General features: G+C 45.6%; 1 protein-coding gene across 3 annotated transcripts; it reads right to left on the bottom strand.

Annotated features, from left to right (window-relative positions):
* Nucleotides 1-1,754: 1,754 nt before the first annotated feature.
* LOC139384952 (cathepsin D-like) lies at nt 1,755-15,865 on the bottom strand. Of its 3 annotated transcripts, XR_011628890.1 has the most exons (10): nt 15,680-15,842; nt 14,067-14,229; nt 8,580-8,703; nt 7,717-7,835; nt 7,136-7,335; nt 6,683-6,805; nt 4,110-4,254; nt 3,537-3,635; nt 2,125-2,497; nt 1,755-2,071 (listed from the first exon to the last, which is right to left on the bottom strand). XR_011628890.1 is itself a non-coding variant. In XM_071129898.1 (9 exons), the coding sequence occupies exons 1-9, from the start codon at nt 15,739-15,741 to the stop codon at nt 2,336-2,338; spliced, it is 1,197 nt and encodes a 398-aa protein (XP_070985999.1). In that variant the 5' UTR covers nt 15,742-15,865; the 3' UTR covers nt 1,755-2,335. The 3 variants fall into 3 exon arrangements, 2 of the variants coding, with proteins under 2 accessions (XP_070985999.1, XP_070985998.1); XM_071129898.1 differs by having other exon boundaries at nt 1,755-2,497; nt 15,680-15,865; XM_071129897.1 differs by lacking the exon at nt 15,680-15,842 and having other exon boundaries at nt 1,755-2,497; nt 14,067-14,309.
* Between the last annotated feature and the right edge of the window lie 1,161 nt (nt 15,866-17,026).

Raw genomic sequence — 17,026 nt, 5'->3', positions numbered from 1 at the left:
GATATATTACCTAGTCTATAGGGAGAGGATATCTGGGTTATATTCTATGGGGAGAGGATATCTGGGTTATAGTCTATAGGCAGGAGGATATCTGGGTTATAGTCTATAGGCAGGAGGATATCTAGGTTATATTCTATAGGGAGAGGATATCTAGGTTATAGTCTATAGGGAGAGGATATCTGGGTTATATTATATAGGGAGAGGATATCTGTGTTAAAGGCACAGAACAGAAGAAAACAGAGTAAAACAGGAAGGTATCTGAAGATGTCCAGTACGAACTGCCCGCTCTGAAGAACATACCCCAGCCGGGAAGAGAAATGGAGTTTCCATCATCATGGGAAAACCTGCTTATGGTGATCCCAGAGTGGGATTCTGGAACATGGACATGAGTTCACACAAATTGGAGGGAATTACCCGTTTTGGATAAGTGTGTGTCTACATCATGTGGCTTCCATCACACTATGGGGAGATGTTCCTTTCAATATATTGTGATTTATTCAATATATAAAGACAATTTCCATGAAGTACCACAAGAAGGGGATCAAGTTGGATACAATACTTTTTAACTTGGTATCTTTTAATGATCGTTCTGAGAGCGAATCCATCAAGTCCTTGGGAAAGATTTTATGAGTTTTACTAATGAGGGAAAAAAACAAATACTATTTAAAATGTGGACACTATTTTTTTTTTACCACAGAAAAAAAAAGTTTGGACGGAGAACACATCTCCTGAATACTAAACAAATGGAGGACGTGTGTATTTTTATTTACGTCGTTAGAAAATAAAACAAGTATGAAATGTAATGTAATAACCTTATTACAGTGTGTAAAGTATGTGGATACAAATTCTGACATGTTATACTATTTATGAGTCACTAAGCAGGCTTGTGGTCAATTCCATTTCAATTCAGGAAGTACACAGACATTCCAATTCTCTTCAATGCATTTTAAAAAAAAGGGGAACATTCCTAATTTCGTTTACTCTATGAATTGACTGGACCCCCAAAACCCTGGTTATTAAGAGATATTTGATAAAATAATAAAAGTTTGATTGAAGTGCCTGATGTGGGAAAAATGTACAAGGTTCAATTATGAAATTTGGTTGTGCTTGAGCAGTTTTTCCCTCTCGCTGTTTATAACCTGTCTGAAATGTCCAGTTGATTAACTACTTGTCATGTTTGCTAGATAGCTGGTTAGCCTAACTTACCCATCTGAAATCTAGTCGTCATCCAGATCACATGACCAGAGGCCTCAACCCCAGTGCCCCCCCCCCCCACCCATTAATTTTGTTGAGTCACTCAGGTATCATATGAACACACAAGGCATGTCAAAATGTGTAGAATTGCAGGAAATTAGCTGTTAAAAATAGAAGAAAAGTCTCTCCACTAACAAGAGGGGTGTGACCAGTTTGGGGGTCACATGGGTCACTTGGTGGGGTTTTTGTTACTACACTGATAAAATTACAATATCTATCCTGACCTTTGACATTAGTGTGAGCTGATCTTCTGAAACAGGAGTAGAGTACCCCTACTCTACAGCATCTATTAGAAGGGGGACTGACAGTGACATTAGTGTGAGCTGATCTTCTGAAACAGGAGTGGAGTACCCCTACTCTACAGCATCTATTAGAAGGGGGACTGACAGTGACATTAGTGTGAGCTGATCTTCTGAAACAGGAGTGGAGTACCCCTACTCTACAGCATCTATTAGAAGGGGGACTGACAGTGACATTCCGAAAAAAATGGGGCACTTCACTTTTTACAATTATTTTATTGAATCCAATCCAGTCTTAAAAGTCATTGACAAGAGGTCCATTGCCTCAAAACGCAAATTAAAAATGTTATATTGTTCGGTTGCTTTAAAAAACAAACAAGTCCCTGATTTAACACGTACAGCAGATCACTCAGATGGTAAAACTCAAAAAGGTCCGTTCTGATCGTCATCTTTGACTCCCGATCCGGTTCCTCCAACACCACCTCCACGTTTTCTGTTTCACTTCCACAGCAAATAAACTCAAGACATTAAATGCTTGTTTAGATCAGTGCATTTCAACTCTACACAAATCTAAATTGCTAGTTTTAAAAGATTTCAGAAGAGCAAAACGGAAACTTGTGCAAACTTTTACAAGTAGTGTCTTTCCCCCCACACGTGGATTTTGCCTGTCTAAAATCATAACATCTCGATCCACTTTTAAATGTACCGCAAAACATCTAAAACATTAACTGCTTCCCAATTCTCCAAATCCATGACAAGTAGTGTGCAGAACAAGTGTACACTTCAGGAAGAGGGTAGATGATGGATAGTGGAGAATGAGGACGTAGCCAATGGTTGTAGTTCTACTTGGACTTAGCGAAGCCCACCCTGTTGTTGTCACGGTCGAACACAGTGTAGTATTGGCCAATGAATACATCTCCCAGGATCCACAGCGGCCCGGCGGGGGCGGGGATGTCCAGGCCCATGAAGCCACTCAGGCAGATGGTCTTACCAGCCTGGCTCTCCTGGAGTGGGGAAAGGAATACAGAGACGCACACAGTCAGACGCAGAGCAGAAGGGGGAAGGAATACAGAGACGCACAGTCAGACGCAGAGCAGAAGGGGGAAGGAATACAGAGACGCACACAGTCAGACGCAGAGCAGAAGGAATACAGAGACGCACACAGTCAGACGCAGAGCAGAAGGAATACAGAGACGCACACAGTCAGACGCAGAGCAGAAGGGGGAAGGAATACAGAGACGCACACAGTCCCAGATGGTGTCCAGTAAGCACCAAACAGTTTGAAACAGAGAGGTACTAACTTGTTCATTGCTGAAATGCTCATTTTTATTTTCTGTTGCACAATGTTTTGCTACGGTGTGCACAAATGAACAAGAGCCTGATATGTAAATGACCAAACAACAGAAATACTAACATCGTAGCCAACAGAGGAACAAGAGCCTGATATGTAAATGACCAAACGACAGAAATACTAACATCGTAGCCAACAGAGGAACAAGAGCCTGATATGTAAATGACCAAACGACAGAAATACTAACAACGTAGCCAACAGAGGAACAAGAGCCCGATATGTAAATGACCAAACGACAGAAATACTAACATCGTAGCCAACAGAGGGACGGTTTGTAAGGAAATTCAATAGGCCATTATTATGCAGTAATAATTGTTGAAATTACAATTACATTCTGAGACAAACATTCAAATCGATGTACGTTGTCTCCCATGGTTCTGAGAATGGCTTAGTGAACTAAACAACGGCCTGTTTGTGTGGTATAATGACTGACTGAGCGGACACCGTTGCTATGATTGTTGAATTAGACTCTACTGCCCTCCCCTGCTGGATATCTGCCCCCCCCTGCTGGATATCTGCACCCCCCCCCCCCCTCCCTGCTGGATATCTGCACCCCTCCTCCCCCGGATATCTGCCCCCCCCCTCCCTGCTGGATATCTGCCTCCACATTGTTTTGCTCAAAGTAAGAGGTCCAGTAGATTCTACAGATAGAGACAGAGAAGAGAGAAAAAAAAATAAAGACAGACACTCACCTTGAGGACGTACTGCTCTGCAGTCAGACTGTAGGACTGTCCTCCCAGGTTGAATGTGATGACAGGCATGGTGGGAATCTTATCACAGTTCACCATGTACTGAAACACAAGCGGAAACAGTCAGTGAAGGTGCTACTGTATTCAGGAAATAAAGTGGAGTACAGTTCTCTAAGTAATAGGAGACGGGGGACTTCATTTAGCTGTAGTCGGGGACCACAGTGTTGAACTAGAGGAGGAGGAACGTAGCTGTAGTCGGGGACCACAGTGTTGAACTAGAGGAGGAACGTAGCTGTAGTCGGGGACCACAGTGTTGAACTAGAGGAGGAACGTAGCTGTAGTCGGGGACCACAGTGTTGAACTAGAGGAGGAGGAACGTAGCTGTAGTCGGGGACCACAGTGTTGAACTAGAGGAGGAGGAACGTAGCTGTAGTCGGGGACCACAGTGTTGAACTAGAGGAGGAGGAACGTAGCTGTAGTCGGGGATCACAGTGTTGAACTAGAGGAGGAGGAACGTAGCTGTAGTTGGGAACCACAGTGTTGAACTAGAGGAGTGGGGTTGATCCTGTGTCTTACCTCTCCCTGGATGAGTGGTGTTGCTCCGATGGCCCTCTGCAGGGCCTTGACCTCGGCCGCGGGGCCGGTGATGAGGGACGTGCCGGTGTCCACGATGGCCTCACAGCCTCCCTTACACAGACTCAGCTGGCTCCCCACACCCATCCTGTACAAAATACACACAGGTTTGAATCCAGCTCTCTTGGTGGAAGGAGGTTACACACGATCTGTCCTCAGAGCAGTAAATGCCTTTTCACAGGCTTCTCTATTTAAAACACTAAACCAATAACTCATTTAGGTTTACAGTTCCCTCCCGACATAGTGAAAACAGCGTTGATTTCATTCATGCTCGCAGTCCACAAAACTGAATTTTGCAGAATGCAGTTACATCAAGACAATACTTTAAAACAAGACAAAAACAATATAAAACATTCAATTTAAAAGGACATCAATGACAAGACATTTGTTTAAAGTCACATTTGGCCATTAAAATGTGTGATTGAAGTGGCTACGGTAAACACATTTAGATTTATCCTGGCGTTGATGCTGTACAGTTGACTCTGGAGGACTTTGCCAGTACCATCTCCTCTCCTCTGTGGTAGTAGATCATGTAGAGGAGGGTCCAGTACCGTCTCCTCTGTGGTAGTAGATCATGTAGAGGAGGGTCCAGTACCGTCTCCTCTGTGGTAGTAGATCATGTAGAGGAGGGTCCAGTACCGTCTCCTCTTCTCTGTGGTAGTAGATCATGTAGAGGAGGGTCCAGTACCATCTCCTCTTCTCTGTGGTAGTAGATCATGTAGAGGAGGGTCCAGTACCATCTCCTCTCCTCTCCTCTGTGGTAGTAGATCATGTAGAGGAGGGTCCAGTACCGTCTCCTCTCCTCTGTGGTAGTAGATCATGTAGAGCAGGGTTCAGTACCATCTCCTCTCCTCTGTGGTAGTAGATCATGTAGAGGAGGGTTCAGTACCATCTCCTCTCCGGTAGTAGATCATGTAGAGGAGGGTTCAGTACCGTCTCCTCTCCTCTGTGCCAGTAGATCAGGGTGGTCAGGTTGGTGCATCATGTCAGTGACCAATCTTACTGCTGCTTGACCTCTGACTGTAGTGGTGGAAGGGTCAGTGGGATGTCTCCGTTTTGTTATCATCTTGATTGTCCTTTTTGGGCACGTTCTACCTGGAACAGCCCGTCCACCCGGGATTAGTGGAGCTGGTTCCACCTGGAACAGCCCGTCCACCCGGGATTATTGGAGCTGGTTCCACCTGGAACAGCCCGTCCACCCGGGATTAGTGGAGCTGGTTCCACCTGGAACAGCCCGTCCACCCGGGATTAGTGGAGCTGGTTCCACCTGGAACAGCCCGTCCACCCGGGATTAGTGGAGCTGGTTCCACCTGGAACAGCCCGTCCACCCAGGAGGTGTACTTCCTGTCCATGCTTCAGCAAAAATGTTGTTCAGGACCTCAACCTCATCAGTTTCCACACCATCAAATCGGTATGGAGCCTCCAGGTGATTTTACTCGACCAGCTCTGTGTTGGTGATGACGTCCCACAAGCCTTCTGGATTCTTCTTTGAGTGCTTGAATTTACATTTTGTCGTCTAGTGTATTCTTAGTCCCTCAGATGAGCCTTTGAACAGAGATCCTTGCCTTTTTCAATGTTGTTTGTTATCATCAAGGTCAAATCATGGCGTCTCCACAGGTCTTGTTTTTTGTCAACCGGTTTTAAACCTGGGTGGGATTTGATGAGGGTCTTGGTAGGTAGATGATTGAAATCCCCACATAAGACAACACCTGCTTCAGGTGACTTCAACTTCAGAGTCGATGGTGTTAATGAGATCATCAATGGCTTCCTGTTGCAGTTTCTTCTCGTTAGCCGCTCCGGGACACACACTCATCTCTTTAGGTCCGCCCGTCTCCTAACCTGGGGACTATACACACATACGGCCACTCTTCCTTTCACATTTAAACAGATTTCTGCCTCTATGTTTAGAGATTCATCTGGAATGTTCTCCATGCGTCCATGTTTCTGTTAAACAACCAACTTCTGTCCCGGATGATGTGAGCAAAAGTTCAAACTCATCCACTTTGTTTTGCAGAGATTTAGAATGGCAGGTTAGGATATTTAGCAGACAGTGGGGAGATTTAGCATCTTTATGCTTTCTTAATTGCAGTTAAGGCTCGGTCTCTTGGCACTTCTACATGAGATCGAAACCAACAGTGCAAATCTTTGTTTACCTCGGACAGCCTTGGTTCCTCTTAGAAGGCTTCTTGCTCGCAGAATGTTGTTTTCCGGAAGCTTCTGTTTGACGTGTGGAGCCAGAGGTCGAAGGGTAAGTTTCCTGAGATTCCCAAGGGAATGCGGGTGGGTATTCACAAAATGTTTGTGCCGTCCATTTCACCTGCTCAAAAAAAAGTCCTCAAAAAAAGTTGTAAACTGAATAATTCTGACACAGAACTGACCACAGACATACTAATATAGTGTCCACCAACAACAGATGGTTAATGTAGGAAGGAGATAGAGTAACTAACTCCACCATAACAAACAAGCATCGGCAGAAGTGGCAGCACATAAACAACAGGTGAAGGAAGAGCACTCACCCGTCCATGTGGATCTGCCAGTAGGCCTGGCGGCTGACGTCGAGGTATTGGAAGTCTCCACTGTAGTACTTCGGGTCAGTTCCTCCCAGCAGGAGCTCCCCGCCGGGCTCAGAGTCTGGGTTCCTGACACACACAAACAAGACCAAACAGTCCTTTTACTATTTTTATAATAATGTCTTTGCAGAGCAGAGACAAACTCAGACTTGTTGTGCTAGTTTCCTGGATACAGATTTAACCTGGTACTTTGAGGCGTTTTGGTAGGCCGTCATTTTTCTTAACTGACTTGCCTAGTTAAATAAAAAGGTTAAACGAAAAATAACCAGCTATTTCAATAGACATGGGGCTTTTTAGTTACAGTATAGGCTTATCTTATCCATGTCCAGGAATCCAGGCCTAAATCTCCAACAAGGACTCCGGAGCCAAATATAGGTGAGGCACTCCTCTCGGTCTCACCTGTTGAGGTAGAAGGAGAACACGTTCTGCTCTACTTTCTTCTGGCTCATGATGTTGTCGAACGGTGGAGCGACCCCGTCCACAGAGATACGGGGGTAGGCCATGCCCAGGATGCCGTCAAACTTAGCAGCGATGAAGGCTACGCCAGGCTGCTTGATGGCCTCACCGAACCCCTGGTCCTCTATGGACAGGCCTCCAATCTACCAGAGAGATGAGCAGCACAGCCATTATAAACACTCCTCTATGGACAGTCCTCCAATCTACCAGAGAGATGAGCAGCACATCCATTATTAACACTCCTCTTTGGACAGTCCTCCAATCTACCAGAGAGATGAGCAGCACATCCATTAAAAACACATCTATAGACTGTCAGGTCTCCAAACTGACACCTAAACACAGAGAGATTGTATTTTTAATATTGTCAAATGGAAACGCTGTTTAAAATCATTAAGAACAAAAAACAGCTTTAAAAAAAGGGAATTGCTTTGGAGAACAGTACAACAGTGACAATGGATTTGATTTACACAGCACCGTTTCAGAGGCTAGGTCTATTTAAACAAGAGTGTGACCTTGGAACCTACCGTGCATGTGTCTTGGCTGAGGTACCCAGACAGACTGCCAGACCCATACTGGATGGCGAAGGCCGTTCCGTTCTTCACATACGTACTGGACTTGGCACCGTTATACTTGTGGTGAAGCACTGACAGACAGAGAGAAGGGGATGTGTCACTTTAAATCTGTCAAACATGGCCAATATCAATCGTTCTATAACCTAGAAGGAAGAACACGTTGAAGCATTTTGGAGAGGACATTTTTGCACCCCATTATTTTTAATTTCTACTTTCATTATTCCACTGCAAATCTACCATTCCAGTGTTTTACTTGCTATATTGTATTTACTTTGCCACCATGGCCTTTTTGCCTTTACCTCCCTTATCTCACCTCATTTGCTCACATCGTATATAGACTTGTTTATACTGTATTATTGACTGTATGTTTGTTTTACTCCATGTGTAACTCTGTGTCGTTGTATGTGTCGAACTGCTAGGCTTTATCTTGGCCAGAGGTCGCAAATGTAAATGAGATCTTGTTCTCAACTTGCCTACCTGGTTAAATAAAAGGTGAAATAAACAAATCAAATAATTTAACTAAAATGGAAGAACGGCATTTGGCAGAAAGAACAAACAAAGAATAAAAGAGAGGATTCTTAGAAAAAGATTAAACCTAGAATTGAACTAAGAGGCACATACAGCTCATTAATATTTATGCTGCTTATAAAAACCAGTGTTCTGGAAGTGAGCTCCAGTCACGTGTGTACGAGCCAACGGCCCATTCCCCAAAAATGCAACCCTAGACCCCTACGGACTTGTGGAGGATCTGAGAGGACGTGACGTGACAACTGTATCGATACATATGGGATTGAGTCAGTGTAGTGTCGACTTACAGCAGGCGATGTCTGTGAAGGAGCAGTGGACGGAAGGGACCCACAAGTTGGAGGAGCCGGTATCAAACACCACAGTGAATGTCTGGACGGGAGTCCCCAGGCCGATCTCACCGTAGTACTGAGCCTGGAAAACACACACACACACACACGAAATAAAAACAACTGTGGTTTCAAGGACCCAAAAAAGCAAACGGATTCCGGACTAGAAAGCAGGAAGTAGGATCTTCACATTAAAGTGGACTCCAAACTGGTGGAGGACAGAGGCCCAGTTTCATTCAGCTGGTTCTTCATATACCTATTCCCTCAGAAGAACAAGCTCCACTATGCTTTGGTCACGTTGTAGGGATACAGTGAAGGCAATCCCTTCCAACAGGTTGAGCTGGCCTGAACACGTGGCAAGGTCTATCTCAACTTGTCTGTTCATGCACGTCATGTGATTAGTTCAGTCCGTTCTACATCCAAGACTGATAGAGAAGTTGGCTCTGCCAAGTGTCAGAAACTGTTTGTCTGAAGTAAAACAGGTCAGAGTGATCTCTTCTCCTGGTCACGCTGTTGAACATACAAGTCAGCTAACCTTCTGTTCATGGGCAAATAATAACTACACAGTTTAATATTTACACAGAGTCAACTTCCCTCTTTCTAGGACTCCAATCTACCATTTTATATCTTCGGTCAATCCAATAGGTCTCAGTGATTTATCTTCTCCTAGTCACGTTCTAACAGTCAGCTAACCTTCTGTTGCAAGCAGAGAACGATTACTCAACATCTTTTTCAATACGATGACTCAACTTCCTTTTTTTCTAGGACTCAAAGGAAATGAAACTCTTCAGTCAATTCAATCCTCTTGAGAGACTGCCTGATCACTTCGTTGTGATTATATTAGCAGTCTTAAGTGTGTGCGTACCAAAAAGGCTCTACTCCCTATATAGTGCACTACTTTTGACCAGAGCCTTGTTGGGGAATAGGGGGCCATTTGTGGACACAAACCCTTCTCTTATTAAAGAGCTGATTATTGAAGGCACAACGGGTTCATTCAGTCACTGTGGCTGTACTGTGGCTGTACTGTGGCTGTATTGTGGCTGTATTGTGGTTGTATTGTGGCTGTATTGTGGCTGTACTGTGGCTGTATTGTGGCTGTATTGTGGCTGCATTGTGGCTGTATTGTGGCTGTATGGTGGCTGTATTGTGGCTGTACTGTGGCTGTACGGTGGCTGTATGGTGGCTTTACTGTGGCTGTATGGTGGCTTTATTGTGGCTGTATTGTGGCTGCATTGTGGCTGCATTGTGGCTGCATTGTGGCTGTATTGTGGCTGCATTGTGGCTGCATTGTGGCTGTATTGTGGCTGCATTGTGGCTGTATTGTGGCTGCATTGTGGCTGTATTGTGGTTGTATTGTTGGCTGTACTGTGGCTGTACGGTGGCTGTATGGTGGCTTTACTGTGGCTGTATGGTGGCTGTATTGTGGCTGTATTGTGGCTGTATTGTGGCTGCATTGTGGCTGTATTGTGGCTGTATTGTGGCTGCATTGTGGCTGCATTGTGGCTGCATTGTGGCTTTATTGTGGCTGTATTGTGGCTGTATTGTGGCTGTATTGTTGGCTGTATGGTGGCTGTATGGTGGCTGTACTGTGGCTGTACTGTGGCTGTATTGTGGCTGTATTGTGGTTGGTTGATATCTAAGTGGTTTGATGTGAAAGTTTCAATTACTCTGCAAGATGTTATGAAGTGTCTGAAACCATTCTACGTTGAAAACTGTATTCAGTCACAGCTCCAACTTTTCAAGCTTCATAGGAGGATTTGCATTACATTGTATATGGTAGATGCGTGTGTGTGTGTGTGTGTGTGTAACCTTGTACCTACCGTTGGATGAATCTACACACCGCAACTCACTTTCTGTGAGAGTCTAGGAAACAGTGTAACCCACAACCTTTTCCTGTGTGCGCACATCCCTCAGCTCAGTGGAAGGAACTATCAGAGTCCTGGACAAAAACACTCAGAAACCTGAACGATTACTGTACCGTGTAGGCTACTCAGAATGTTTATCTAATGCTGGTGGAACTGATATCATGAACACACTCATTGGCCAGTTTATTAGGTACACCCCTCCATTCACAGAAATGGTTCACTCCTACAGACAGTGACTCAGGTGGCCGTGGCTTGCTATATAAAGCAGGCAGACAGGCATCGAGCCATTCAGTTACAGTTCCATGGAACGTTAGAAATGGGCAGAATGAGAGACCTAAGCGACTGAGCGTGGTATGAGTCAGTGCCAGGCACGCCGATTCCAGTATCTCAGAAACATCCGGCCTCCTGGGCTTTTTACGCACGACGGTGTCTAGGGCAGGGCTAGCCAACCCTGTTCTTGGAGTGCCACAGGTACTGCAACTAGGCACCACACCTGGTCTTCCAGGTCTGTTAAATCAAAAACAGGAAGTGCCCGCGGCATTCCAGGACCAGGGTTTGCCTAGCCTGGGTCTAAGGTTTCCCGAGAATGGTGCGACAAACAAACAAACATCCAGTCAGCGGCAGTCCTGTGGGGGTGAAATCAGCTCGTTGATGAGAGGTCAAAGGAGAATGACAAATCGTGCAAGTTAACAGGCGTGCTACTGTGACAGATGTGAAACGGCTAGCTAGTTAGCGTGGTGCGCGCTAATAGCATTTCAATCGGTGACGTCACTCGCTCTGAGACCTTGAAGTAGTTGTTCCCCTTGCTCTGCAAGGGCCGCGGCTTTTGTGGAGCGATGGGTAACGATGCTTCGTGGGTGTCAGTTGTTGATGTGTGCAGAGGGGTCCCTGGTTCGAGTCCGGGTAGGGGCGAGGGGACGGACTAAAGTCATACTGTTACACCACAAACAGACAAATAACGGCACAGTACAACAGTGGTGTGCAGAACGGCATCTCGGAACGCACCACTCGTCAGCCTTCGTCACAAATGGGCCATTGCAGCAGACGACCACACCGGATTCCACTCCCATCAGCTAAAAACAAGAAGCAGCAGCTCCAGAGGGGAACGCATTAACCAACACTGGACAACTGAGGAGAGGAAAAGCGTCAATTGATGGCAGAGTCAGGATTTGGCGTAAGCAGCAGCAGTCCATGGCCCCGTCTCGCCTGGTGTCAACAGTACAGGCTGGTGGCGTTGGTATAATGGTCTGGTCCCGTCTGGCCCCGTCGCCTGGTGTCAACAGTACAGGCTGGTGGCGTTGGTATAATGGTCTGGCCTGGTGTCAACAGTACAGGCTGGTGGCGTTGGTATAATGGTCTGGCCTCGTCTCGCCTGGTGTCAACAGTACAGGCTGGTGGCGTTGGTATAATGGTCTGGTCCCGTCTGGCCCCGTCGCCTGGTGTCAACAGTACAGGCTGGTGGCGTTGGTATAATGGTCTGGCCTCGTCTCGCCTGGTGTCAACAGTACAGGCTGGTGGCGTTGGTATAATGGTCTGGCCCCGTCGCCTGGTGTCAACAGTACAGGCTGGTGGCGTTGGTATAAGGGTCTGGCCCCGTCCCCTGGTGTCAACAGTACAGGCTGGTGGCGTTGATATAATGGTCTGGCCCCGTCTCGCCTGGTGTCAACAGTACAGGCTGGTGGCGTTGGTATAATGGTCTGGCCCCGTCTGGCCTGGTGTCAACAGTACAGGCTGGTGGCGTTGGTATAATGGTCTGGCCCCGTCGCCTGGTGTCAACAGTACAGGCTGGTGGCGTTGGTATAATGGTCTGGCCCCGTCTGGCCTGGTGTCAACAGTACAGGCTGGTGGCGTTGGTATAATGGTCTGGCCCCGTCGCCTGGTGTCAACAGTACAGACTGGTGGCGTTGGTATAATGTCTGGCCCCGTCGCCTGGTGTCAACAGTACAGACTGGTGGCGTTGGTATAATGGTCTCGCCTGGTGTCAACAGTACAGACTGGTGGCGTTGGTATAATGGTCTGGCCCCGTCTCCTGGTGTCAACAGTACAGGCTGGTGGCGTTGGTAAAATGGTCCCATCGCCTGGTGTCAACAGTACAGGCTGGTGGCGTTGGTATAATGGTCTGGCCCCGTCGCCTGGTGTCAACAGTACAGACTGGTGGCGTTGGTATAATGGTCTGGCCCCGTCGCCTGGTGTCAACAGTACAGACTGGTGGCGTTGGTATAATGGTCTCGCCTGGTGTCAACAGTACAGACTGGTGGCGTTGGTATAATGGTCTGGCCCCGTCTCCTGGTGTCAACAGTACAGGCTGGTGGCGTTGGTAAAATGGTCCCATCGCCTGGTGTCAACAGTACAGGCTGGTGGCGTTGGTATAATGGTCTCGCCTGGTGTCAACAGTACAGGCTGGTGGCGTTGGTATAATGGTCTGGCCCCGTCTCCTGGTGTCAACAGTACAGGCTGGTGGTGTAATGGGGTGGGGAATGTTTTCATGGCACACGTTAGGTCCCTTGATACCAATTGAGCTACATGCTATGCCCCAAAGAATTTGAGTTGTTCTGGATGCAAGGTGGAAGGGGGGGGAGGGGTCTGACCCAGTACTAGATGGTGACCTAAAAAAAAAAAACTAGAGTACAAGGCCCTATTTTTTTTCTGGTGTTCAGATTAAACTACATAAACACAAAGCCTAGTGGATTTGCCGAGGATAAACCGTACGTTATGTCTACAAATTGTCAGCTGAACAGGCTCAGGGAGCTTAGAAGATCAGGCCTTCCTTGTTCTCAGTCACCAGTCATATGACCAACTATTTCTAGTTCCTGTTCGGTCACACAGAGAAAAGACCCAACACTGATGGGAAGCTGAGTTACTCGTCATATGACCAACTATTTCTAGTTCCTGTTCGGTCACACAGAGAAAAGACCCAACACTGATGGGAAGCTGAGTTACTCGTCATATGACCAACTATTCCTAGTTCCTGTTCGGTCACACAGAGAAAAGACCCAACACTGATGGGAAGCTGAGTTACTCGTCATATGACCAACTATTCCTAGTTCCTGTTCGGTCACACAGAGAAAAGACCCAACACTGATGGGAAGCCGAGTTACTCGTCATATGACCAACGTTTTTGTTCCGTCACACATAAACTAACAAATCTGATTACCCAACTTTAAAATGGGACATGTGAAATCAGAAGGGATCGTCCATCTTCCCTTCAGGACAGAGAGGGGGGTTGGGCTTTGCCTTGAAACGCTACTAATTCAGCTATCTAGGAGGACTAGAAGGAAAGGTCGGACTGGCGACAACAGATTCTTTGTTGGATTTTTTCCTGGCCTGCCTCCTTGGCTTTTAGCTTGTGCTACAGTGCATTAGGGAAGTCAAGGGTGACCCCTCCATTGGCACAGGTCACCTACGTTCCAAATGGCACCCTACTTCCTATTAAAGTGCACTACTTTTGACCGGGGCCCATAGCACGGCTCTGATCAAATGTAGCGCACTACGTAGGGACTAGGGTGCCATCTGGGACGCATCCCAAGGGGTAACTACTCCACTCCCAGGTCTCTGGTTAGTAGCGACTAGAGGATCTTCTTACATCCATAAAGTTCGTCAGGGTTTCTGGAGTGGGTCCATTACTGGAGGAGGGGAAGCCCAGGTTGTTGTACTTAGTGTGTTCCTGCCCGGCCAACAGCTCTTCTGCCGCCCTGCCCGAGTCAGTCAGGGTACGCCTGATGGAACGGAACTTCCTCAACGGAATTCTGTGGGAGGGAGAGAGAGAAGAAGGAGGAGAGGACGGGGGAAGAGAGAGATACAGGGGGAGGGAAAGAGAGGGAGACATAGCGAGAGAGAATTTATTAGAGAACTCCTTTGAAAATGGTTAGCCAGCCCTGAACAGTTGGTAGGTCAAGCAGAATCTCAGCAGGTCTACTGGTCAGCCCTTTCTAGGATCTACTAAACCAAGTTCCTGCTGGGAAAGAAATTCTGAATAGTTACAGGTCTCCTAATCTCAGACAGACACAGTGAAGAACACTGGTGCCAACATCCTTTACAAGCTAGAACAAGTGCTGCATGTGGCAACCTAGCTATGTGTAATATGTTTGACAAGGACACTGCCAAATGGGAAACATGAACAATATAACAATTCATGAGGAATACACTAATCAAAGATAACATGACAAGAATACATAGGAAGTAAACAAGTTCCATTAATGAAGCAGATGACTTGTTATCAGACAGGTTAAGGCCAGTTTATTACTTGGTCAAACGACATGTCTGTAGACATTTATAATGCGACAAGTGTCACTGGTCTGAACGACACTTTAAAAAAAAATAAAGTTATCGGCAACTGTCGCAACGTCCGTTGTCGTGGTTACCGGGCAGCCACAGCAACCAGACCAAATCTTACTGTGACAAATTGATGCAGGAGTTATAAAATCCTCCGATTGAATTACATATTTTTATTTCATCCCACCATTCTCTGTAAGTTCACCACTACCTTGTAAATAATGTTGTGGGTTTAGTTTCCTGTAATAATGAATAAAAAGGTAGCTCAAGTTAAGACGTCGGCTATACTAACGGTCATTGACCTTATTTGAACTAGCTAGCTAACGGTAATTAACTAGCTAGCAACGAACCAAAACATTGTTTAGAAAATAGCTTTTAGTTGCCTGGCTTGCTAGGTTTCCATTAATTCACTTTTAAACGGATGGGTTTATTTTAGTTGAAAATAGAGAGTCTACAATTTGGAGCACCGGGCTGCTGTGCTGATTTAATGCGACAAGTTTGATGTCGGACGACAATATCATGTTCATGATCTCGCTACAACAGTTGTGTTACTACATGACACAGGTCAGACGGTCTGTAAACCAGCCTTAAATCGCGTTTGGGATATTGACCTTAGCTGATTTCTATTTGACATTGTCACAACACGTTTGCCTGGGCGAGAAACTTAACCCTAGCTAATGGAAAACAACAAACACCTTGCTCTAGTGCGACTTGATAAAATGTAATTAACGTCACTTTGTAGCCCAAGGTCGTCTTCACTATTCATTCAGCAAAGTAAATATTCACAAGCCTAGCTAAGCCTATCTATTTTGTAATACTAGCTAGCTATTTAACTGAGGACGTAACTGGTGGCTCAACTGTTTAAAGATCATTGCTTTTCTAGCTGACAAGCTAGCTCGGCTAATATAACTTGACTTTACTTACCGGACGAGTGCATCAGATGCCAAAGCAAGTGCCGCGAAAAGACACAGGTACAAAACCTTCATTTTACAGCTGCAGAATAACTTTAGCTACAACCTGTTCCGCCAGCACAATGACTGGACAATTTGACTTGAGATAACAACAACAGAATTGTATCACCTGACTGGCGACGTCGAGTCAAAATCATGTGATGATGGGTGCGTTCCAGGAGTTAAGGCGGCTGCGCATGCGCATTGCCAATTGGTGCGTTCCAGAAACACACATTTGGCGCAGACCTGCGCTGAATAGCATAGATTTACAATGTCTGCAAAAGCGTTTACGGTCTTCAAATGTTTAATTCTTGAACACACCCAATCCGTGCTGGCATGCTGTCAGAGATGCGTGTGTCTATCAAATTGTGGGTAACCTGTCTAGGGACTACAGTTTTAAATTAGCCAGCTGGCTAAAACCAGCACTTTTACTGAAATGTTGATTAATGTGCACCAGTGGAGGCTGCTGAGGGGAGGACGTCTCATAATAATGTCTGGAACTGAGCGAATGTAATTCCACTGATTCAGCTCCAGCCATTACCGCCAACCTCCTGTCATGTGCTCTGTCCCTGCAAATATAAACTCAATAAAGTAAAGTGTAAAACCAAGACACAATGTATCATTGATGCAGACCAGAATTTGACATAAATATATTTGATATTTGACACTGTTTGCAGACAATAAAATGGTCTTGATGGCTTTGTACTGCATAGGCTGCAAGTCATGTATATTGTGGGACAAGATAGGATATATCAGGATAGGATAGGATAGGATATATCAGGATAGGATAGGATATATCAGGATAGGATATATCAGGGTAGGAAAGGATAGGATATATCAGGATAGGATATATCAGGATAGGATAGGATATATCAGGATAGGATAGGATATATCAGGATAGGATATATCAGGGTAGGAAAGGATAGGATATATCAGGATAGGATAGAATAGATATATCAGGATAGGATATATCAGGATAGGATAGGATATATCAGGGTAGGAAAGGATAGGATATATCAGGATAGGATAGAATAGATATATCAGGATAGGCTATATCATGATAGAGTAGATATATCAGGATAGGATATATCAGGATGGGATAGGATATATCAGGATAGGATATATCAGGATAATATAGGATATATCAGGATAGGAAATATCAGGATAGGATAGGATATATCAGGATAGGATAGGATATATCAGGATGGGATAGGATATATCAGGATAGGATGTATCAGGCTAATATAGGATATATCAGGATAGGATAGGATATATCAGGATAGGAACCACATTGTTGATCTGTGTTTCCCCTGGGCCTCTA

This window comes from Oncorhynchus clarkii, chromosome 26 (assembly GCF_045791955.1).
Source record: "Oncorhynchus clarkii lewisi isolate Uvic-CL-2024 chromosome 26, UVic_Ocla_1.0, whole genome shotgun sequence".
In the NCBI taxonomy this organism is placed as follows: Eukaryota; Metazoa; Chordata; class Actinopteri; order Salmoniformes; family Salmonidae; genus Oncorhynchus; species Oncorhynchus clarkii.
This window is presented reverse-complemented; position numbering and strand designations above follow the sequence as displayed.